The sequence below is a fragment of the Phyllobates terribilis genome, unplaced genomic scaffold (genome assembly GCF_046119375.1).
Source record: "Phyllobates terribilis strain yellow unplaced genomic scaffold, ASM4611937v1 Scaffold_3__8_contigs__length_932513732, whole genome shotgun sequence".
Lineage (NCBI taxonomy): Eukaryota > Metazoa > Chordata > Amphibia > Anura > Dendrobatidae > Phyllobates > Phyllobates terribilis.
Genome location: NW_027362763.1, coordinates 62,546,755 through 62,571,149, shown reverse-complemented (window position 1 = coordinate 62,571,149; position 24,395 = coordinate 62,546,755). Strand labels below are relative to the sequence as shown.

General features: G+C 41.7%; 1 protein-coding gene across 2 annotated transcripts in view; it reads left to right on the top strand.

Moving 5' to 3' along the window:
- RUNX2 (RUNX family transcription factor 2) overlaps positions 1 to 24,395 on the top strand; it is a 246,987-nt gene that overhangs the window by 157,641 nt on the left and 64,951 nt on the right. For both annotated transcript variants that reach the window (XM_073673937.1, XM_073673938.1), the window contains exons 3-4: positions 2,861 to 3,162; positions 17,093 to 17,249. In XM_073673937.1, coding sequence (XP_073530038.1) covers positions 2,861 to 3,162; positions 17,093 to 17,249 — 459 coding nt within the window. The remainder of the gene's footprint in view (positions 1 to 2,860; positions 3,163 to 17,092; positions 17,250 to 24,395) is intronic.

Below are 24,395 nucleotides of genomic sequence, written 5' to 3'. Positions count from 1 at the left end.
GTCTGTCAACAGGTTGCAGATTCCTATACAATATAAAAAAAAAAAAAAAAAAGGATCCTATTAACCTCTTCAGTGCTGGCCAGTTTGTCAAAGCAATGCAATCTGACCACACAGTTATCTAAGGATGGAAGATAATATTATTTGTCATGCTTTTAGAAATGTAAGGTATCACCCCCCCCCCTCCCACGTAAGAACTAGCTAGAGCCCCCCCTGCCTTGCTGGAATAGCACAGGGCACAGTAGATTTTTCCCCAAATCTCCCTGCAGCTTTTCATAGGCCCTTTATCTGCAGTGGGAGGGTAGCACCACTACTATTGGGTACAGAAAATGCTTCTTTTTATAAGATCTGCCCTTTTTTTTTTGGTAACATAGACACAAACAAGCACAAGCCTCCTCTGAGCCCGGGCAGCTGCTGCTTGTTCTTCATTGGCTTTCCTGCAGGAGCTGCACTCCTTGTTTCCTTGTAGCTGGTGATGAGCTCAGGGCATGGGGGGCAGCAGGCTGGGCACCACTCCTGCTAATCAGCCTGCTCCTGTGTCAGGACACCACGTGTTTGCTGTGTGGCTCACAGACTGCAGAGGACTCACTATATAAACCACAAAAACCCCTAATCATTTACAAAGCCAGCCTCCTGCAGAAAAAAGAGCCAGTGCTCCTCCACCACCAACACCACCACCACCACCACCACTGGGGCTGAGGAGCTTTTTTTTTTCTTTTCTTTTTTTTTTCTTTACTTTTCCTCCTGCTGCCTTCATGGAGAAATCCTGACAGATCAGAAGAAGAAGAAGAAGTTCTTACAATTATTATAAAGGAGATCACAGAAGACTTGGAGGAGGCTGCGCTGATCCCTGGATACAGCAGATAAGATTGTGGGGTGCAGAGGGTGGGTGGGGGACAAGCTACTGACAGACAGCAGTTTCCTGCTGGGGGGCTCATTCATATTAATTAGGGACTTTCTGAAGTTCCCAGACATAACCCATGTGCACAGAGTTAGAGGATTGCATATAGTATAGAAGGACTGTACAGAGGGGCTGCTGCCATTGGACACATAGTATAGAGGGGCTGCTGCCATAAGACACATAGTATAGAGGGGCTGCTGCCATAAGACACATAGTATAGAGGGGCTGCTGCCATAAGACACATAGTATAGAGGGGCTGCTGCCATAAGACACATAGTATAGAGGGGCTGCTGCCATAAGACACATAGAATAGAGGGGCTGCTGCCTTAAGACACATAGTATAGAGGGGCTGCTGCCATAAGACACATAGTATAGAAGGACTGTGCAGAGGGGCTGCTGCCTAAGGACACATAGTATAGAGGGGCTGCTGCCTAAGGACACATAGTATAGAGGGGCTGCTGCCATATGACACATAGTATAGAGGGGCTGCTGCCATAAGACACATAGTATAGAGGGGCTGCTGCTATAGGACACATAGTATAGAGGGGCTGCTGCCTAAGGACACATAGTATAGAGGGGCTGCTGCCTAAGGACACATAGTATAGAGGGGCTGCTGCCATATGACACATAGTATAGAGGGGCTGCTGCCATAAGACACATGGTATAGAGGGGCTGCTGCCATAGGACACATAGTATAGAGGGGCTGCTGCCTAAGGACACATAGTATAGAGGGGCTGCTGCCATATGACACATAGTATAGAGGGGCTGCTGCCATATGACACATAGTATAGAGGGGCTGCTGCCATAAGACACATAGTATAGAGGGGCTGCTGCCATAAGACACATAGTATAGAGGGGCTGCTGCCATAGGACACATAGTATAGAGGGGCTGCTGCCATAAGACACATATTATAGGACTGTCCCATGTAGACTGCAGCTGAGAGTAGACACCTACCGAACCTGCTACCAGATCTCCAGCAGACAGGGATCTAGAGATACAAGGACTGATCTCCAGCAATAAAAAAAAATCCAGAAATATAAGACTTGATCATCTCCAGCACACAGGGATCCAGAAATATAAGGACTGATCTCCACTAAAAAAGGGATCCGCTAAAACAAGAACTGATCTCTAGCAGACAGGGATTCAGAAATACAGGGACTGATCATCTCCAGCAGACAGGGATCTAGAGATATAAGGACTGATCATCTCCATCAAAAAAGGATCCAGAAACACAAAGACTGATCTCCAGTAGATAGGGATCCGCTAATACAAGAACTGATCATCTCCAGCAGGCAGGGATCCAGAAATAGAAGGACTGATCATCTCCGGCAAAAAAGGATCCAGAAATACAAGGACCGATGTCTACTAAAAAAAAGGGACCCGCTAATACAAGAATTGTTCTCCAGTAGACAGTGATCCAGAAATACAACTGATCTCCAGTAAGCAGAGTGATCATCTCCAGCCATCTTCCTTTCCACGAACACAAGGATCGATCTCCAGTAGACAGGGATCCCACTAATACAAGAACTGTTCCCCTGCAAAAAAAAGGCCGGATCCACAAGACATGATCTGCAGCAGAGGGATCCGCTAAACACATGAACTGATCAGGATAAGGATTCTCCCCGCATCCATCACTGCTTCTCCGACTTCATCCATCACCTGAACACCAGATCCAGACATTGCTCCCGACACAAGGAGTAGAAGGATCCCTGAAGAGCAGAACTGATCTCCAGCAGGGGATCTCTCCATCCATCCACCTCTGCGCACAGGGATCCAGTGCCCCAGCCGAAGATCCCTCGTTCCCTGAGCTCACCACCAGCTGCCATGTACTAGTAGTGCAGTGAGCGATCTGTTAACCCCTCCGCTGCCCTGACACCTCGGGGTGCCCCCCGCTTCTCCTCTTTCCTCCCCCTCATCGCCCTGACAATAACCCCCGGCTGTTGTGATGCGTATTCCCGTAGATCCCAGCACCAGCCGGAGGTTCAGCCCGCCCTCCAGCAGCCTGCAGCCCGGCAAGATGAGCGACGTCAGCCCGGTGCCCGGCGGCCCGCAGCAGCCCCAGAGCCAACAGCAGCAGCAGCAGCAGCAGCAGCAGGAGGCGGCGCTCCCGGTGCCCAGGCTGCGGGCACACGACAACCGCACCATGGTGGAGATCATCGCCGACCACCCGGCCGAGCTGGTCCGGACTGACAGCCCCAACTTCCTGTGCTCAGTGCTGCCCTCTCACTGGCGCTGCAACAAGACGCTGCCCGTCGCCTTCAAGGTGGGTGCTGCATGTGTGTGCACGGGGCTGACGGATAGATGTGTGTGTATACGTGTGTCTGCGGAGAGCAGTGTGCCGGGGAGCTGACACTCTACAGGGAGACTGCACCACCTAGAGCAACTACCAGCACTAATGTGCTGCTGCCGATCACAGCCGGCTGCGCTGCCACTGCTCCTGCCCCTCCTGACTCCGGTCAGCGCTCACTGCAGCACCATGGAAGAAAGCAGCGCAGCCTAAGATATATACATATATCTATATATCCCACCATATGTGTCACACTGCTGATATATAGTCCTTACAGTGTGATATGGAGATTTATAGTGATACATATATAGATATATAGATATATATGCATAGCGCAATATATATATGTATGTGTATATATATCTCACCATATGTATCACCATATAGCTCTATATCACAGTTTATATATATTCCTAGCAGTGTAAAATGGAGATTTATGGTGATATATATAATATATATGTACGTGTATACATATATTACCATATCTATCACTATATATCTCTATATTAAACTGTTTGTGTATATATATATATATATATATATATATACACACACATATATGTTATATATATCTAACAGTGTAATATAGTGATATATATAGTAATATGTATATCTCACTATATACTGTATATGTATCACCATATATGTCTATATCACACTGATATATATATGTGTGTATATATATATATATATATATATATATACACACATATATATGTTATACATACATAACTGCGTGATATAGAGATATATGGTGATACATATAGTGATATATATTTATATATACACATCTCACTATATGTATATATATTTATATATCTAACTATATAACTCTATATCACACTGTTAAAATATACAGCTTAACACATTATACTACATAGTAAATAATACACCAAATGATCCATAATACAGTCTGAATTGTATATATGGATATATCTATAATAGCACACATATAAAATGTACAGTATTTAATACACAGCCGGCACATAGTAACACCCCTGACAGCCTGATGTGCATATGTATGGTGATGCACACTGCCAGCTTGATACATAATTATACACATTAACAGCCAAATGATATACAATATATTACAATGTAATGATAGAACTTTGCACTTGATTGTACATGTATTTAGCAGGCTCAGTCCTAGAACAGCTACCCCAGAGGGGGTCCATTTGTTTATGTAGTGTCAGTCTGCATCTCTATTATCTATCTATCTATCTATCTATCTATCTATCTATCTATCTATCTATCTATTATCTATCTATCTATCTATCTATCTATCTATTATCTATCTATCTATCTATCTATCTATCTATCTATTATCTATCTATCTATCTATTATCTATCTATCTATCTATCTATTATCTATCTATCTATCTATCTATCTATCTATCTATCTATCTATCTATCTATCTATCTATCTATCTATCTATCCTTCTCCCTTGGCAGTGTACTAGTTAATTCTTTCTTGTTGTCTGTGTTTTCCTGCTTTATGATTGGAGCCAAGTATGTTAATTTACAGTAAATATCCCCAGAGGGGTTTCTGCATTAACTCAAGGATGCAACAGAATGTTTCTCCAGGGGGCACATGTATAACACTAAATTTACTTCTGCAGCACACTAACAGGATGGGACATTTCTGTGGGGAATAGATGGGGAGTTTCTGTCCAGTGCTGTACTCTCTGCACTATGTGGCATTACACAGACACAGTCCAGGAGCTGCAGAATCAGCGATTGTTGTTTATATACAGGGCGAGTTGCTTTAAATTATCAGTACTAGGGTTTGGTGAAATGAGCTAGAAAGCTGCAAATGTATCTTGCGATTTTAGCTAAAAAATGTTTTCTTACTGGATAACCATCAGTTCTTTTTCAAATTAAAAAATATCTTTAATTTTCAGTTCTAATCTTTAATGAATAAATAAATAAACCATATATATATATATATTTATATATGTGTATATACATATACAAACATATATATAAATATGTATATGGTTTATTTATATATATGTATATATATACATATATATGGTTTATTTATATATATATATATATATATATATATATATATATATATATATATATATATATATATATATGTACAATATTGGCAGGCTTAAAATGTAATTATTGATTATTGTAGTGTAGTTTTACTTGGGACATTAACAAAAATCTACTTTAAAATTGGAGTTTATGTGTTTCAGGAAAAATATAGAAGACCTCTAGAATGCGTGCTTAAAATTATAACACTGGCTCTATATAATATATGTATATATATATATTATATTTATGCTTTTACACATGCATATATATTTATATAGAGATTATATATTCCTGTGTCATATATATATATATATATATATATATATATATATATATATAAGATTATATATATGCATGTGTCATATACATATATGTATGCATATATATTTAGTTATATATGTATATTTTAATTAAATGTATTGTGAAAAAAAATGTTAATAAAGTGATTTTGTGAATGATCAATTTACATTTAATTAAATTCTTATTATAGGACATAGTTGCATTTTGATGGTGCTCTCTAGAACATATAGCCAATAATTATTATTATTGTTATTATTATTATTATTAATAATAATAATAAATACAATAATGTGACTATATGTTATTCTTGGAAATATTATTGAACAGAGATTAACATAGGCATCATGTGTGCGTTTGTTAAAACCAATAAATCTATACAGCCACATTCATATTTTACGTCAATATGTAAAAATAAAGAATAAAAAATAAAATAAAATTAGAAAAAAAATTGCACTGTCAATTTTTTTTTAATGTTAACTGCTTCAGCTGAGCGGGTGTTTGTGGGCAGTGGTTACAGGAGAATTATTTGCTAAAGCCCGGCTACTGTGTCAGTGGCAAACTGCTGGTCGGTAAAACAACGACTCCCTTCTACGCAACCTCAGGAAGAATTTCTATGAGTCACATGTGAAAATTTACAGAACAGAAAAAGGTTGCAAACTTTATTTTTTAACATATTTGTCCTTAAACTACTGTGGCTTTTTTTTTTCTTTTTAATTTCCTTTTTGACATTTTAGTTACATTAAAATCCATAGTATTATTATGATTATTATTATTATTTTCTTTATTACTTATTTTACAATGTCTTCTAATACAGCACATTCTTAAAAAATGGTCATTGAACATGATCAATGTGTTAAAAAAAAATTAATGACGTCTGCGTTATTTTTGTCTGACGTTTTTGTGCTTTTAAACCAATATATTGTAACTATAGAATTTTTATTCTTTAAAACAGCTCAAATTTTATTTTTTCCCCTATTTTAACTCATAATATTTTTAGAGTTTTACAGTCAAACAAAAAAATACTGTCAAAAATGTCCTTTGAAAAAAAAAATTGGAATTTATATTTATTCAACTACTTATTATTTTATTATAATTTTTTTACATATTTATATATTTTAACCTGTTTTTAACATGTATTTTATGTGATCATGCAGGTGCAATATTTTATTGCTTCTTTTTTAGTTTATTTAGTCTAAGCTTATAAATGGCCTATGAAGCTTACTCTATATAGCTGACCTAATACAGACACACATCAAGTTTTTGATGTGTTTATTTTGCCTAAGCCAAAGAAGGATGATAAAGGAAAATCTCCTCCTGGCTTAGGCTAAAAAGCAAGCAAGCAAAAAAAAAAAAAAAAGCTACTACACATCCAAATTAATAGTGGTCAGTATAATGGACAGTTTACTCAATTCCTGTGTATGTCTTTCTTATTTGACATGTTGCTGTGTATGTCTTTCTTATTTGACATGTTCCTGTGTACGTCTTTCTTATTTGACATGTTACTGTGTATGTCTTTCTTATTTGACATGTTCCTGTGTATGTCTCTTATTTGACATGTTCCTGTGTATGTCTTTCTTATTTGACATATTCCTGTGTATGTCTTTCTTATTTGACATGTTCCTGTGTATGTCTCTTATTTGACATGTTCCTGTGTATGTCTTTCTTATTTGACATGTTCCTGTGTATGTCTTTCTTATTTGACATGTTCCTGTGTATGTCTTTCTTATTTGACATGTTCCTGTGTATGTCTTTCTTATTTGACATGTTCCTGTGTATGTCTTTCTTATTTGACATGTTCCTGTGTATTTCTTGCTTATTTGACATGTTCCTGTGTATGTCTTGCTTATTTGACACATATTTTTTATTATCATTATTAGACACATACTTGTTTGTTTTTTTGTTGTCGTTTTTTTGCTATTTTATACAATTACATATCAAAAATGGTTTGTAGGAACCGGAATTAGATTGATCATCTCTCCATTTATGTCTTCCTGACAAAGCCATTATGAGAAACTGATGACTATAATAAAGCAAACGATTTAAGTACTTAGAGAATTTTTACACAATTTTTTTTTGTAATCCTTTTATGTTTCTCTTATCAACCAGATGCTCAAAGAAGTAGTTTTTTACGCGACAGTGATATGAACTTCTCACGTCTGCTTCATTGATTACAGTATCATATTCATTTAAAAATAGAAGATATTATATTATTACATTTATTATTATTATTTCAGCATTTTTAATTATCCTACTATTACTATTGTATTTTATATTATTTTATACAATTTTATATTAAATGTCTCAATTTTTACGTAGACAGGTTATTAAACAATATAGATCATGTCCTTAAAAAAAAAATATCCATCACCTTTTCTGTAGTAAGATGTACTATAATTAAAGGGATTCTCCAGAATTCTCCAAAAGTTTAGACCTTGTAGGGACATCGACTTGAAAATCATAGTCGCCAGCCTTCTTAAATTGAAGCCAATCCGCAAAAAGTTTAGAACTATTGTCCAGTGTCAATAATAATAATAATAATAATAAAAAGATGCAGCTGTGAATATTTTTGAAACTGGAGGTTACTGTGATCGTAATTATCTTTTCAGTGGCAATATTTATACTCTAAGATCTAAGAGCATTTGGGAGTTTCAATGCTCTCTATTACAGTAAACATATAAAATATTTGCTCCTAAAATATCTTACTTTTTATATTGTCAGTGATCCAGGGCTTTACGAATGAAATGTAAGAAAATAGTGTACAATTTGAGGTGTCTTGGTAGACCTCTCCAGGAGCTACCGACAGACCTCTTCAGGGGCTACTGAAAGGCCTCTCCAGGAGCTACCGGTAGGCCTCTCCAGGAGCTACTGGTAGACCTCTCCAGGAGCTAGCGGTAAACTTCTCCAGGAGCTACCGGTAAACCTCTCCAGGAGCTATTGGTAGACCTCTCCAGGAGCTACCGGTAAACCTCTCCAGGAGCTACTGGTAGACCTCTCCAGGAGCTACCGGTAAAACCTCTCCAGGAGCTACCAATAGACTTCTACAGAAGGTAAGGGTAGACCTCTCTAGGAGCTGCTGGTAGACCTCTCCAGGAGCTGCAGGTAGACCTCTCCAGGAGCTACCTTTAATTCCTAAGGTCCCTGCCATAGACTTCAGTACAAAAAAAAATCCCCAAAAGTTATGGGCCAGCTACAAATGTAGCCCCCCTCCTGGCCTCTGGGATTTGTCCCAGCCTATTGTGAATAAGGAGAACTCATGACCTTACTTGACTTTTTAAGTTCCAGACCAGAGTAGATGGTAGAGATTTGCTCAAAAGACTCAAGTTATCAATTTTCTTTTTCCATGGTAAATCCCGGTTTGTGTTGTGGGCAAGAAGAATAGGTGGATGAGTAGATGGGAGAAGCAGGGTTAATTTGCAGATATTCTTTGTGTGAAATGTAATGTATTGAGTCTTTTGTTGATTGTGATTGTGGTCAGTTGTCAGGTCTCTTACAATGAGCAGCGATGTGGATGTTATGAAAAAAAAAACATTGACACTTACACCTTCACTAGAGAAGAGCGAATATGTGAAAATTTGGTTCACTGTTGAGCGGGTTTCCAATTATGGAACCATATTTCCAGGATAGAAGACAAAGGAGGCTGAAATAATTTATTTTAGGTACCTATTTAACATTCTTGATGGAAATATGGCTCCTTGGTTGGAAACATGGCGGCTGGGAAATCAACAGTAAATCCAATTTTTTTTACATATTTGCTCATCTCTAGTCTCGGCTTTTAGAACATTGTTGTTAACTTTATCTAAGTAGGAGATACTGATTCATTAAAGATGTTGTCCACTATTTTAACATTGATGACCTAACCTTAGGACAGGTCCTAAATGTCTGATTGGTGGGGGTGCGTCACAGGGCACCCACGCATATCAGCTGTTCTTGGTGCTGGCTGCTGCCGGAAGTGCTCAGTTACGGAGCTGCTCCGTGTACTGATAGCTGCCTCGGCCAGGTACTGAACATCTGCCCACTATTGAAATCTATAGGGGGGCCGGATGTGCAGTAAACGAAGCAGCTCTATAATTGAGTGCTTCCGGCAGCCGCCCTCACCGAGAGCAGCTGATCGGCGGGAGTGCGTGGTGTCGCACCTCCACCGATCAGACATTGATGACCTATCCTAAGGTTAGGTTATCAATGTTAAAGTAGTGGACAACCTCTGTATGTAAGTGACTCTCTTAGGCTTTGTTCACACTGTTTTCTATGTTTAGTTTTTGAAGTTTATAGTATTTTGTAAAAAAAATTAAAAAATCTAATTTGGCCCCATTGTATCAGGATCTAATTTTTACAAAATTGACCGATAATCAAAATGTTTGTACAAGGAATTAGAAAAGTTTGATAGGAAACACCGATCAGCAAAAAAATCTTATATAGACGACCACCCAAAAATCTTCTAGAGGGATGGACTCCAATATACGGAGGATATAAGGAATTTTAAAACCCACTGAAGATCGGGTTGATCTTACTCCTAAAGAGTTGGATATCAAAAGTGATACATATTTTGGACTTTTTATGCCTTATTTGCTTCCTATGGTGGAACAGCAGGCACGAATGTTATAACTTCCCAAATTATATCTTTTGTATTCCCGTTTCAGAAATTTGTGGCATATCTATAGGATGTGCAATTAATGCCTGTTGTGTAGACATTAGGGGTCTAATAACTCCAACTCTTCAAAGCAAGGTGTCCTACTTGTATCGGAAACCTGTGTTGGATAGACCAAACCCTCAAGTTAGTGGCAATACCCCTTTTACATGCAATTTTTTAAAACTTTAGTTTTGTATTTATTTCCAATTTTCTTCTTATTTAACTTTCTTAGCTTTAACTTCAAGGAACTACATAGAAAAATAGTCATGTCTGTACATTTTTTTGGTTGTTTAAGTAGAGCTGGATAGAAGGTGGCAGATCTATGGGCAGCATGGTGGCTCAGTTGTTAGCACTGTTGCTTTGGGTCCTGGGTTAGGATCCCACCCAGGACAACATCTTCAAGGAGTTCTTGCGTGGGTTTCCTCCAGGTCCTCTGCTTTCCTCCCACACTATAAAGACATACTGATAGGGAATCTAGATTGTGAGCCCCAATGGGGATGGTGATGATGTTGTTAGTAATATAATGGCGCTATATAAGTGAGTAAAATAACACAGCCAAAAAAAATGTGTCAGGAGGCTGCTGGTAAAGCCAACAATAATTTATGGATGTCAGGTGTGTGTTAGATCAGGTGCTAGAGAAGTTTGTAATGCAATGCTATGAAAAATTTAAAAAATGATCCTCGTATTATTATAAGAATCATGGATTATGCTTCTTGTAGAAAGATACTTTGGACATGTATAATATACACGTTTGGCATCTTTGTGGCACGGATCATGTTTAATTCCTGTGTAGGTTCCTTCCCTCATTATAACTCGGATCTGCTGAGTCCTCCTCTATAAAGACCCTACATGAGCTGCTATAGTCTGCGCTGCTTTTGGGTTTATAACTTCTATAAGGAAACTAAACTTTTTTTTTCCTTTTTCTATATTTGCTCTTAAATCTGATCTGTGAGTGTTCGAGCCTTCCTGGAAAATTACATGTACGTTGTTATCATGATTCTCGGAACTAACGATTTTCGTTGCTCCCCGTAAGATAATTACACCGGACTTGCTTTAGCCATTGTAGATTTATGGATATAAATCTTTATATAGTGTTCATCACAGGTTTATCTGATGACAGGCGCGGTTGACATATTACAAAAGTTTGTGTATAAAATCTACGTAAAATCTCTGGACCCGATTCATCATTGCATGTTTTTTATTTTTTGTGCGAATACCTCTCAATTAGTAATTTCTTGATTTGCGCCAAATTCGTCAAGCGATTTGCGCCTTTTTTCAACTTGTCTTTTGTGGTTTAGTTACTTTTCTAAATTTTACATCAATGGGGCTTTTTCAGATGTTTCAGACAGATTCATGAAATGTGACTTTTCTTTAAAAAAAAAAAAGTCACAAAATTTTTAGGCAATTCTACTTCAGTCCTTCCTGGGTTGATTCTATGTATGCCAGTTACTTTGGCACATATTTTGCGAAACATGTGACTTTTCCTGCTAAGTAGTGGCAAAACCAGTTAAAAACAGAAAAAAAAAACAATTTCGGGCTTTGCACAAAATTAATGAATTGCACACGCCTTTTTGATGAATTTGGCGTAAAAACGACAGTGAAAATCACAAGTCAAAAAAGAAAAGTCACTTAAAAAACTGCAAATTATGAATCAGGCCCTTTGTGTTAAAATCTATGTAAATCTAACAAATTTTGAGCATACATTACTGGTCCTGTACTGAACCTGAGTTACATCCTGTATTATACTCCAGAGCTGCACTCACTATTCTGCTGGTGCAGTCACTGTGTACATACATTACATTACATTACTGATCCTGTACTGATCCTGCGTTACATCCTGTATTATACTCCAGAGCTGCACTCACTATTCTGCTGGTGCAGTCACTGTGTACATACATTATATTACTGATCCTGTACTGATCCTGAGTTACATCCTGTATTATACTCCAGAGCTGCACTCACTATTCTGCTGGTGCAGTCACTGTGTACATACATTACATTACTTATCCTGTACTGATCCTGCGTTACATCCTGCATTATACTCCAGAGCTGCACTCACTATTCTGCTGGTGCAGTCACTGTGTACATACATTACATTACTTATCCTGTACTGATCCTGCGTTACATCCTGTATTATACTCCAGAGCTGCACTCACTATTCTGCTGGTGCAGTCACTGTATACATACATTATATTACTGATCCTGTACTGATCCTGAGTTACATCCTGTATTATACTCCAGAGCTGCACTCACTATTCTGCTGGTGCAGTCACTGTGTACATACATTAATTACTTATCCTGTACTGATCCTGAGTTACATCCTGTATTATACTCCAGAGCTGCACTCACTATTCTGCTGGTGCAGTCACTGTATACATACATTACATTACTGATCCTGAGTTACATCCTGTATTATACCCCAGAGCTGCACTCACTATTCTGCTGGTGCAGTCACTGTGTACATACATTACATTACTGATCCTGTACTGATCCTGAGTTACATCCTGTATTATACTCCAGAGCTGCACTCACTATTCTGCTGGTGCAGTCACTGTGTACATACATTACATTACTTATCCTGTACTGATCCTGAGTTACATCCTGTATTATACTCCAGAGCTGCACTCACTATTCTCCTGGTGGAGTCACTGTGTACATATATTACATTACTGTTCCTGAGTTACATCCTGTATTATACTCCAGAGCTGCACTCACTATTCTGCTGGTGCAGTCACTGTGTACATACATTACATTACTGATCCTGTACTGATCCTGCGTTACATCCTGTATTATACTCCAGAGCTGCACTCACTATTCTGCTGGTGCAGTCACTGTATACATACATTATATTACTGATCCTGTACTGATCCTGAGTTACATCCTGTATTATACTCCAGAGCTGCACTCACTATTCTGCTGGTGCAGTCACTGTGTACATACATTAATTACTTATCCTGTACTGATCCTGAGTTACATCCTGTATTATACTCCAGAGCTGCACTCACTATTCTGCTGGTGCAGTCACTGTATACATACATTACATTACTGATCCTGAGTTACATCCTGTATTATACCCCAGAGCTGCACTCACTATTCTGCTGGTGCAGTCACTGTGTACATACATTACATTACTGATCCTGTACTGATCCTGAGTTACATCCTGTATTATACTCCAGAGCTGCACTCACTATTCTGCTGGTGCAGTCACTGTGTACATACATTACATTACTTATCCTGTACTGATCCTGAGTTACATCCTGTATTATACTCCAGAGCTGCACTCACTATTCTCCTGGTGGAGTCACTGTGTACATATATTACATTACTGTTCCTGAGTTACATCCTGTATTATACTCCAGAGCTGCACTCACTATTCTGCTGGTGCAGTCACTGTGTACATACATTACATTACTGATCCTGTACTGATCCTGAGTTACATCCTGTATTATACTCCAGAGCTGCACTCACTATTCTGCTGGTGCAGTCACTGTGTACATACATTACATTACTGATCCTGTACTGATCCTGAGTTGCATCCTGTATTATACTCCAGAGCTGCACTCACTATTCTGCTGGTGCAGTCACTGTGTACATACATTACATTACTGATCCTGTACTGATCCTGAGTTACATCCTGTATTATACTCCAGAGCTGCGCTCACTATTCTGCTGGCGGAGTCACTGTGTACATACATTACATTACTGATCCTGTACCGATCCTGAGTTACATCCTGTATTATACTCCAGAGCTGCACTCACTATTCTGCTGGTGCACTCACTGTGTACATACATTACATTACTGATCCTGAGTTACATCCTGTATTATACTCCAGAGCCGCACTCACTATTCTGCTGGTGCAGTCACTGTGCACATACATTACATTACTTATCCTGTACTGATCCTGAGTTACATCCTGTATTATACTCCAGAGCTGCACTCACTATTCTGCTGGTGCAGTCACTGTGTACATACATTACATTACTGATCCTGTACCGATCCTGAGTTACATCCTGTATTATACTCCAGAGCTGCACTCACTATTCTGCTGGTGCAGTCACTGTGTACATACATTACATTACTGATCCTGTACTGATCCTGAGTTACATCCTGTATTATACTCCAGAGCTGCACTCACTATTCTGCTGGTGCAGTCACTGTGTACATACATTACATTACTGATCCTGTACCGATCCTGAGTTACATCCTGTATTATACTCCAGAGCTGCACTCACTATTCTGCTGGTGCAGTCACTGTGTACATACATTACATTACTGATCCTGAGTTACATCCTGTATTATACTCCAGAGCTGCACTCACTATTCTGCTGGTGCAGTCACTGTGTACATACATTACATTACTGATCCTGAGTTACATCCTATATTATACTCCAGAGCTGCACTCACTATTCTGCTGGTGCAGTCACTGTGTACATACATTACATTACTGATCCTGAGTTACATCCTGTATTATACTCCAGAGCTGCACTCACTATTCTGCTGGTGCAGTCACTGTGTACATACATTACATTACTGATCCTGAGTTACATCCTGTATTATACTCCAGAGCTGCACTCACTATTCTGCTGGTGCAGTCACTGTGTACATACATTACATTACTGATCCTGTACCGATCCTGAGTTACATCCTGTATTATACTCCAGAGCTGCACTCACTATTCTGCTGGTGCAGTCACTGTGTACATACATTACATTACTGATCCTGTACTGATCCTGAGTTACATCCTGTATTATACTCCAGAGCTGCACTCACTATTCTGCTGGTGCAGTCACTGTGTACATACATTACATTACTGATCCTGTACCGATCCTGAGTTACATCCTGTATTATACTCCAGAGCTGCACTCACTATTCTGCTGGTGCAGTCACTGTGTACATACATTACATTACTGATCCTGAGTTACATCCTGTATTATACTCCAGAGCTGCACTCACTATTCTGCTGGTGCAGTCACTGTGTACATACATTACATTACTGATCCTGAGTTACATCCTATATTATACTCCAGAGCTGCACTCACTATTCTGCTGGTGCAGTCACTGTGTACATACATTACATTACTGATCCTGAGTTACATCCTGTATTATACTCCAGAGCTGCACTCACTATTCTGCTGGTGCAGTCACTGTGTACATACATTACATTACTGATCCTGAGTTACATCCTGTATTATACTCCAGAGCTGCACTCACTATTCTGCTGGTGGAGTCACTGTGTACATACTTTACATTACTGATCCTGTTCTGATCCTGAGTTATATCCTGTATTATACTCCAGAGCTGCACTCACTATTCTGCTGGTGCAGTCACTGTGTACATACATTACATTACTGATCCTGAGTTACATCCTGTATTATACTCCACAGCTGCACTCACTATTCTGCTGGCACAGTCACTGTGTACATACATTACATTACTGATCCTGTACTGATCCTGAGTTACATCCTGTATTATACTCCAGAGCTGCACTCACTATTCTGCTGGTGCAGTCACTGTGTACATACATTACATTACTGATCCTGAGTTACATCCTGTATTATACTCCAGAGCTGCACTCACTATTCTGCTGGTGCAGTCACTGTGTACATACATTATATTACTGATCCTGAGTTACATCCTGTATTATACTCCAGAGCTGCACTCACTATTCTGCTGGAGCAGTCACTGTGTACATACATTACATTACTGATCCTGAGTTACATCCTGTACTATACTCCAGAGCTGTACTCACTATTCTGCTGGTGCAGTCACTGTGTACATACATTATATTACTGATCCTGAGTTACATCCTGTATTATACTCCAGAGCTGCACTCACTATTCTGCTGGTGCAGTCACTGTGTACATACATTACATTACTGATCCTGAGTTACATCCTGTATTATACTCCAGAGCTGCACTCACTATTCTGCTGGTGGAGTCACTGTGTACATACTTTACATTACTGATCCTGTTCTGATCCTGAGTTATATCCTGTATTATACTCCAGAGCTGCACTCACTGTTCTACGGGCCTCAGAGTTCAAATCTCCCAGTATTCTATTTGGAGAGAAACTCATTTTTTCTATTGCACTGTAGTAACTGACAACAAACTTGATGAGTGTTTTTTACTGACAATTAGTAGAATTGTGAATGCAGCTCCGGTGTATATTACAGACTGTGCATATGTATTTTAAAATAGTGTTAGCAAGTGGGCATACCATTTAAGTGTTATTCCCATCTTGAACGTTTTTGGCATGTCCTGTGAATGGATCTATACACACTGTAATAATATAATGTATATATATATAGAATATATTTGCATGCATTAGAACGTTATGGTTTTGCTATAGGCTTATTCTCTTACCTGATTTTTATAGCTTTATAGGCTACATTCACACATCAGTTTTTGTTACTGTTTTTCTCCCACGTGTCACCCGCTTTACATATTTTGCATCCAATTTTTAGTATTTTTTTAAAATCTGAAGGAGATGAACTGTCTGAACGTCTCTTTCCATTGACACTTAGCAACGCATCTATTAAAACGAGATGAAAAAACGGATGTGTGAATGTAGCATCTTCCAGGTTGTACAGATTTGTCATTGTATTTAAGGGGTTGTCCGTCCTCAGGCTACAAGTCTGCAGTCACTTTATGTGGGAATCCTCACATCGCACGCATTGCACCCTGTGAGGATTCTCAGGAGTGGGCAGTCATGTGATCACAAGTATACATTTTGCATTCTCCCGGCCACATTCCGACTAGACTGTGTATGATCTCACTCAATATACTTGCATTGAGCGAGGTCGCACACGTCTAGTCAGCATGTGACCGCATTTATGAAAATCATATATTTTGCGGAACTATAACGCTCATCATTTATTTTCTACTTCCACCATTACTGCATCTGATTAATTCTCTAAAATGGTATCTTCACAGGTGGTTGCACTTGGAGAGGTGGCGGATGGCTCTGTGGTCACTGTCATGGCGGGGAACGATGAAAACTATTCTGCTGAACTCAGGAATGCTTCTGCTGTCATGAAAAATCAAGTGGCGAGGTTCAACGACCTGAGATTTGTGGGCAGGAGCGGAAGAGGTAGGTTCTCTGCTTCTGTCATTGATAATCTTGTGGCTAAACCCTTTTTCCGTCTTACGAGGCTCTCCTACTTCACTGCTGTCCGTCTCTACAGATACACAATATTCTGCCATTTCCTTATTGATGGAAGAACTTATATTTGGTCTTATTTGTAGCCATAAATTGTCAGATTCATTTTCATCCCTGTTTTCTCTTTAAGATTTAGTCCTGGAACTTCAATTGATTATATATCAATATGGAAGTCAGATTTAAAAAAGTGATTTTGCACTTTCATGCTTTTATGTTCTGGGCTCCTTTAAGTAGATAGTTTCGTCGTTATATAGCTACTATTCTGCAGTGTTACTAATTTAGCGGTGATTCACTGATACTTGGGGACCTAAGATAAAGGCAAATTGAGACATCTCGATTTCACAGTTTCATGGCATGTGTATGAACCACAATTGCATCTCAAGTCTTCTAGGCATATATAAGATTATTACTTTTGGCCAGAAGACCAGCGGTAGGTTCAGGAATTGAGGATCATTCATGAACCGTGAAACTCAGATCTGTGAATCCGAGGATTCATAGTAAGGACACCAAAGAATCAAATGCAATGACAATGACATGCTGAGACATAAGGAGTAAATGCAAAAACACACTGACCCAAGGAGCAGGAGCGATGACACACCGACCCAAGGAGCAGGATCAATGACACACTGACCCAAGGAGCAGGAGCAATGACACACCGACCCAAGGAGCAGGAGCAATGACACACCGACCCAAGGAGCAGGAGCAATGACACACTGACCCATGGAGCAGGAGCAATGACACACTGACACAAGGAGCAGGAGCAATGACACACCGACCCAAGGAGCAGGAGCAATGACACACCGACCCAAGGAGCAGGAGCAATGACACACCGACCCAAGGAGCAGGAGCGATGACACACCGACCCAAGGAGCAGGAGCAATGACACACCGACCCAAGGAGCAGGATCAATGACACACCGACCCAAGGAGCAGGATCAATGACACACTGACCCAAGGAGCAGGATCAATGACACACCGACCCAAGGAGCAGGAGCAATGACACACCGACCCAAGGAGCAGGAGCAATGACACACCGACCCAAGGAGCAGGAGCAATGACACACCGACCCAAGGAGCAGGAGCAATGACACACCGACCCAAGGAGCAGGAGCAATGACACACCGACCCATGGAGCAGGAGCGATGACACACCGACCCAAGGAGCAGGAGCGATGACACACCGACCCAAGGAGCAGGATCAATGACACACCGACCCAAGGAGCAGGATCAATGACACACCGACCCAAGGAGCAGGATCAATGACACACTGACCCAAGGAGCAGGATCAATGACACACTGACCCAAGGAGCAGGATCAATGACACACTGACCCAAGGAGCAGGATCAATGACACACCGACCCAAGGAGCAGGATCAATGACACCGACCCAAGGAGCAGGAGCAATGACACACCGACCCAAGGAGCAGGAGCAATGACACACTGACCCATGGAGCAGGAGCAATGACACACTGACACAAGGAGCAGGAGCAATGACACACCGACCCAAGGAGCAGGAGCAATGACACACCGACCCAAGGAGCAGGAGCAATGACACACCGACCCAAGGAGCAGGAGCAATGACACACCGACCCAAGGAGCAGGAGCAATGACACACCGACCCAAGGAGCAGGAGCAATGACACACTGACCCATGGAGCAGGAGCAATGACACACTGACACAAGGAGCAGGAGCAATGACACACCGACCCAAGGAGCAGGAGCAATGACACACCGACCCAAGGAGCAGGAGCAATGACACACCGACCCAAGGAGCAGGAGCAATGACACACACTGACCCATGGAGCAGGAGCAATGACACACTGACACAAGGAGCAGGAGCAATGACACACCGACCCAAGGAGCAGGAGCAATGACACACCGACCCAAGGAGCAGGAGCAATGACACACCGACCCAAGGAGCAGGAGCAATGACACACTGACCCAAGGAGCAGGAGCAATGACACACTGACCCATGGAGCAGGAGCAATGACACACTGACCCATGGAGCAGGAGCAATGACACACCGACCCAAGGAGCAGGAGCAATGACACACTGACCCATGGAGCAGGAGCAATGACACACTGACCCATGGAGCAGGAGCAATGACACACCGACACAAGGAGCAGGAGCAATGACACACTGACCCAAGGAGCAGGATCAATGACACACCGACCCAAGGAGCAGGAGCAATGGCACACTGACATATAAGGAGCAAGAGCAATGACACACTAACATATAAGGAGCAAGGACAATGACACATTGACCCAAGGAGCAGGAGCAATGACACACCGACCCAAGGAGCAGGAGCAATGACACACTGACCCAAGGAGCAGGAGCAATGACACACTGACCCATGGAGCAGGAGCAATGACACACCGACCCAAGGAGCAGGAGCAATGACACACCGACCCATGGAGCAGGAGCAATGACACACCGACACAAGGAGCAGGAGCAATGACACACTGACCCAACGAGCAGGAGCAATGACACACTGACCCATGGAGCAGGAGCAATGACACACCGACACAAGGAGCAGGAGCAATGACACACTGACCCAAGGAGCAGGATCAATGACACACCGACCCAAGGAGCAGGAGCAATGACACACCGACCCAAGGAGCAGGAGCAATGGCACACTGACATATAAGGAGCAAGAGCAATGACACACCGACACAAGGAGCAGGAGCAATGACACACTGACCCAAGGAGCAGGATCAATGACACACCGACCCAAGGAGCAGGAGCAATGACACACCGACCCAAGGAGCAGGAGCAATGGCACACTGACATATAAGGAGCAAGAGCAATGACACACTAACATATAAGGAGCAAGGACAATGACACATTAACCCAAGGAGCAGGAGCAATGACACACCGACCCAAGGAGCAGGATCAATGACACACTGACATATAAGGCGCATGTCACGGGTGTGTCAGAGGTGACAGACAGTCGCCCTGCAGTTGGTTGCAGGAGATCTCTACGTTTGGCATTACAGACATCTTCTTAGATGAGAGGTTGTCTCTAGGACCTAGTGGCTACCCCCCTCTGGTATTTAGCTCCCTGGCCTGGTTGTATATATACCTGGTGTGTCTGAGAGGGAGGTGCCGGCGATATTCATTACTACTTGTGAAGGCTTTAGCAAGAGCAGTACTTTGTCCTCTCTGGAGCTTGAGGCCGAGTTCGCATTTGTCTGGAGTTGTCTAAAGCTAAGCAATCCCCCCCTGTTTGTATACCCTTGTTGTCTATAAAATTTAGTGGAGAAAGACTAGTGCTCATCTCCTCCCATCCCTAGCCTTAGCCATACGCCAGGGAAAGACAGGGAAGGCATGCATGCGGCGATTACTGAAGAGGGACAGTATTTGAGACAGGGTGACAGTAGACCAGACTAGGAAGTCTCCACTTCCCCCTTTCCCTAGAGTCTGGGCTCCCTTTCCCTCTTCCCTCTGTGTTGCACTTAGTCTTTCCCACACCTGGCGTGACAGATCAAGAGCAATGACACACTGACCCAAGGAGCAGGAGCAATGACACACTGACATATAAGGAGCCAGGACAATGACACATAAGGATTAATCAAAAAGACACCCTGACACATAATGAGCAAGAGCAATGGCCCGCTGACATATAAGGAGCAAGAGCAGTGGCCCGCTGACATATAAGGAGCAAGAGCAATGACCCGCTGACATATAAGGAGCAAGAGCAATGGCCCGCTGACATATAAGGAGCAAGAGCAATGGCCCGCTGACATATAAGGAGCAAGAGCAATGGTCCGCTGACATATAAGGAGCAAGAGCAATGACCCGCTGACATATAAGGAGCAAGAGCAATGACCCGCTGACATATAAGGAGCAAGAGCAATGACCCGCTGACATATAAGGAGCAAGAGCAATGACCCGCTGACATATAAGGAGCAAGAGTAATGACCCGCTGACATATAAGGAGCAAGAGCAATGGCCCGCTGACATATAAGGAGCAAGAGCAATGACCCACTGACATATAAGGAGCAAGAGCAATGGCCCGCTGACATATAAGGAGCAAGAGCAATGACCCACTGACATATAAGGAGCAAGAGCAATGGCCCGCTGACATATAAGGAGCAAGAGCAATGACCCGCTGACATATAAGGAGCAAGAGTAATGACCCGCTGACATATAAGGAGCAAGAGCAATGACCCGCTGACATATAAGGAGCAAGAGCAATGGCCCGCTGACATATAAGGAGCAAGAGCAATGACCCACTGACATATAAGGAGCAAGAGCAATGGCCCGCTGACATATAAGGAGCAAGAGCAATGGCCCGCTGACATATAAGGAGCAAGAGCAATGGCCCGCTGACATATAAGGAGCAAGAGCAATGGCCCGCTGACATATAAGGAGCAAGAGCAATGGCCCGCTGACATATAAGGAGCAAGAGCAATGGCCCGCTGACATATAAGGAGCAAGAACAATGGTCCGCTGACATATAAGGAGCAAGAGCAATGACCCGCTGACATATAAGGAGCAAGAGCAATGGCCCGCTGACATATAAGGAGCAAGAGCAATGACCCGCTGACATATAAGGAGCAAGAGCAATGACCCGCTGACATATAAGGAGCAAGAGTAATGACCCGCTGACATATAAGGAGCAAGAGCAATGGCCCGCTGACATATAAGGAGCAAGAGCAATGGCCCGCTGACATATAAGGAGCAAGAGCAATGGTCCGCTGACATATAAGGAGCAAGAGCAATGGCCCGCTGACATATAAGGAGCAAGAGCAATGGTCCGCTGACATATAAGGAGCAAGAGCAATGACCCGCTGACATATAAGGAGCAAGAGTAATGACCCGCTGACATAAATTGAGCAAGTGCAAAGACCTGCAGGCACATAAGAAGCAAGAGTAATGTCATGCTGATGCTAAAACTCGGTTCACATAAGCTATGAGTGTGCCAAGTGGCCAAATATCCTGGGGCAAAACCCATGCATTTTACCACAAATTCTATGGTTCTGCAGCACAGAGGAACACTGATAATGTAACTGATCCACCATCAGCACCATCAGAGACATGATGTAGTCGGCTGGTGGAAGTTGGCAGTTTTAGATGACTTTCTCCGATGTGCACGGACACCGTTAGGGACACAGAGTAATCACACAATGACATTCGGGGTCCGAGGACAATGATAAAAGGAAATCAGTGGACTCTTGTAATGACATACAAACACCTGGAATTCCAGATTTCTATTTTTCCTTAGTGCTGCAGCATCTGTAGCACCCAGAGGCCAGTCACCCAAACACCCACAAAACATACTTCTCTGGGATGGTATCACATAGTCTGGGCTTAGATACACCAGCTGGAATGCTTTCAGATAACATATACCAATATAACATACCTGTAGGCTTAGGTACGGCATCTCAGCAGACAGTATCACAAATAGGAGGTTTAGATAATGTGGCTCAGCTGCAGTATCACAAAAGGTACACTTAGATGCATCAATGCAGCGGACAGTATCACACATGGTAGGCTTAGGTACGCATGCTGAACAGACAGTATCACACATGGTAGGCTTAGGTACACATGCTGAACAGACAGTATCACACATGGTAGGCTTAGGTACACATGCTGAACAGACAGTATCACTCATGGTAGGCTTAGGTACACATGCTGAACAGACAGTATCACACATGGTAGGCTTAGTTACGCATGCTGAACAGACAGTATCACACATGGTAGGCTTAGGTACGCATGCTGAACAGACAGTATCACTCATGGTAGGCTTAGGTACACATGCTGAACAGACAGTATCACACATGGTAGGCTTAGGTACACATGCTGAACAGACAGTATCACTCATGGTAGGCTTAGGTACGCATGCTGAACAGACAGTATCACACATGGTAGGCTTAGGTACGCATGCTGAACAGACAGTATCACACATGGTAGGCTTAGGTACACATGCTGAACAGACAGTATCACTCATGGTAGGCTTAGGTACACATGCTGAACAGACAGCATCACACATGGTAGGCTTAGGTACACATGCTGAACAGACAGCATCACACATGGTAGGCTTAGGTACGCATGCTGAACAGACAGCATCACACATGGTAGGCTTAGGTACACATGCTGAACAGACAGTATCACACATGGTAGGTTTAGGTACACATGCTGAACAGACAGTATCACACATGGTAGGCTTAGGTACACATGCTGAACAGACAGTATCACACATGGTAGGCTTAGGTACACATGCTGAACAGACAGTATCACACATGGTAGGCTTAGGTACACATGCTGAACAGACAGTATCACACATGGTAGGTTTAGGTACACATGCTGAACAGACAGTATCACACATGGTAGGCGTAGGTACACATGCTGAACAGACAGTATCACACATGGTAGGCTTAGGTACACATGCTGAACAGACAGTATCACACATGGTAGGCTTAGGTACGCATGCTGAACAGACAGTATCACACATGGTAGGCTTAGGTACACATGCTGAACAGACAGTATCACACATGGTAGGCTTAGGTACACATGCTGAACAGACAGTATCACACATGGTAGGCTTAGGTACACATGCTGAACAGACAGTATCACACATGGTAGGTTTAGGTACACATGCTGAACAGACAGTATCACACATGGTAGGCTTAGGTACACATGCTGAACAGACCGTATCACATGTGATACTCAGCAGACAGTACAAGCATTAGCTACCTAAGCAAACAATAGGATACATGATAGGCTTAGATACACTACTTCAGTGGACAACAGTAGGCTTGGATACAACAGGTAAGCAGACACTATAACACAGGATGGGCTTAGATACACAGATAAGTTTATCACATATGATTTATTGGCTTTTTAAACAATATAAAAAAATTACAGGTTTAGATACAGCAACTCAACTGACAGTATCACATAACATCGGTTTAGATATTCCAGCTCAGCAGATAGTGTCACACATGATAGAAGGGTTTAGGTACACCAGATTTTCACGTGTTTTCTCCTATAAGGATAGTATTACACATTATTGACTTTGATCACTATCTCCACAGACAGTATCACACATGATAGACTTAGATACATGGCTCAGCAGA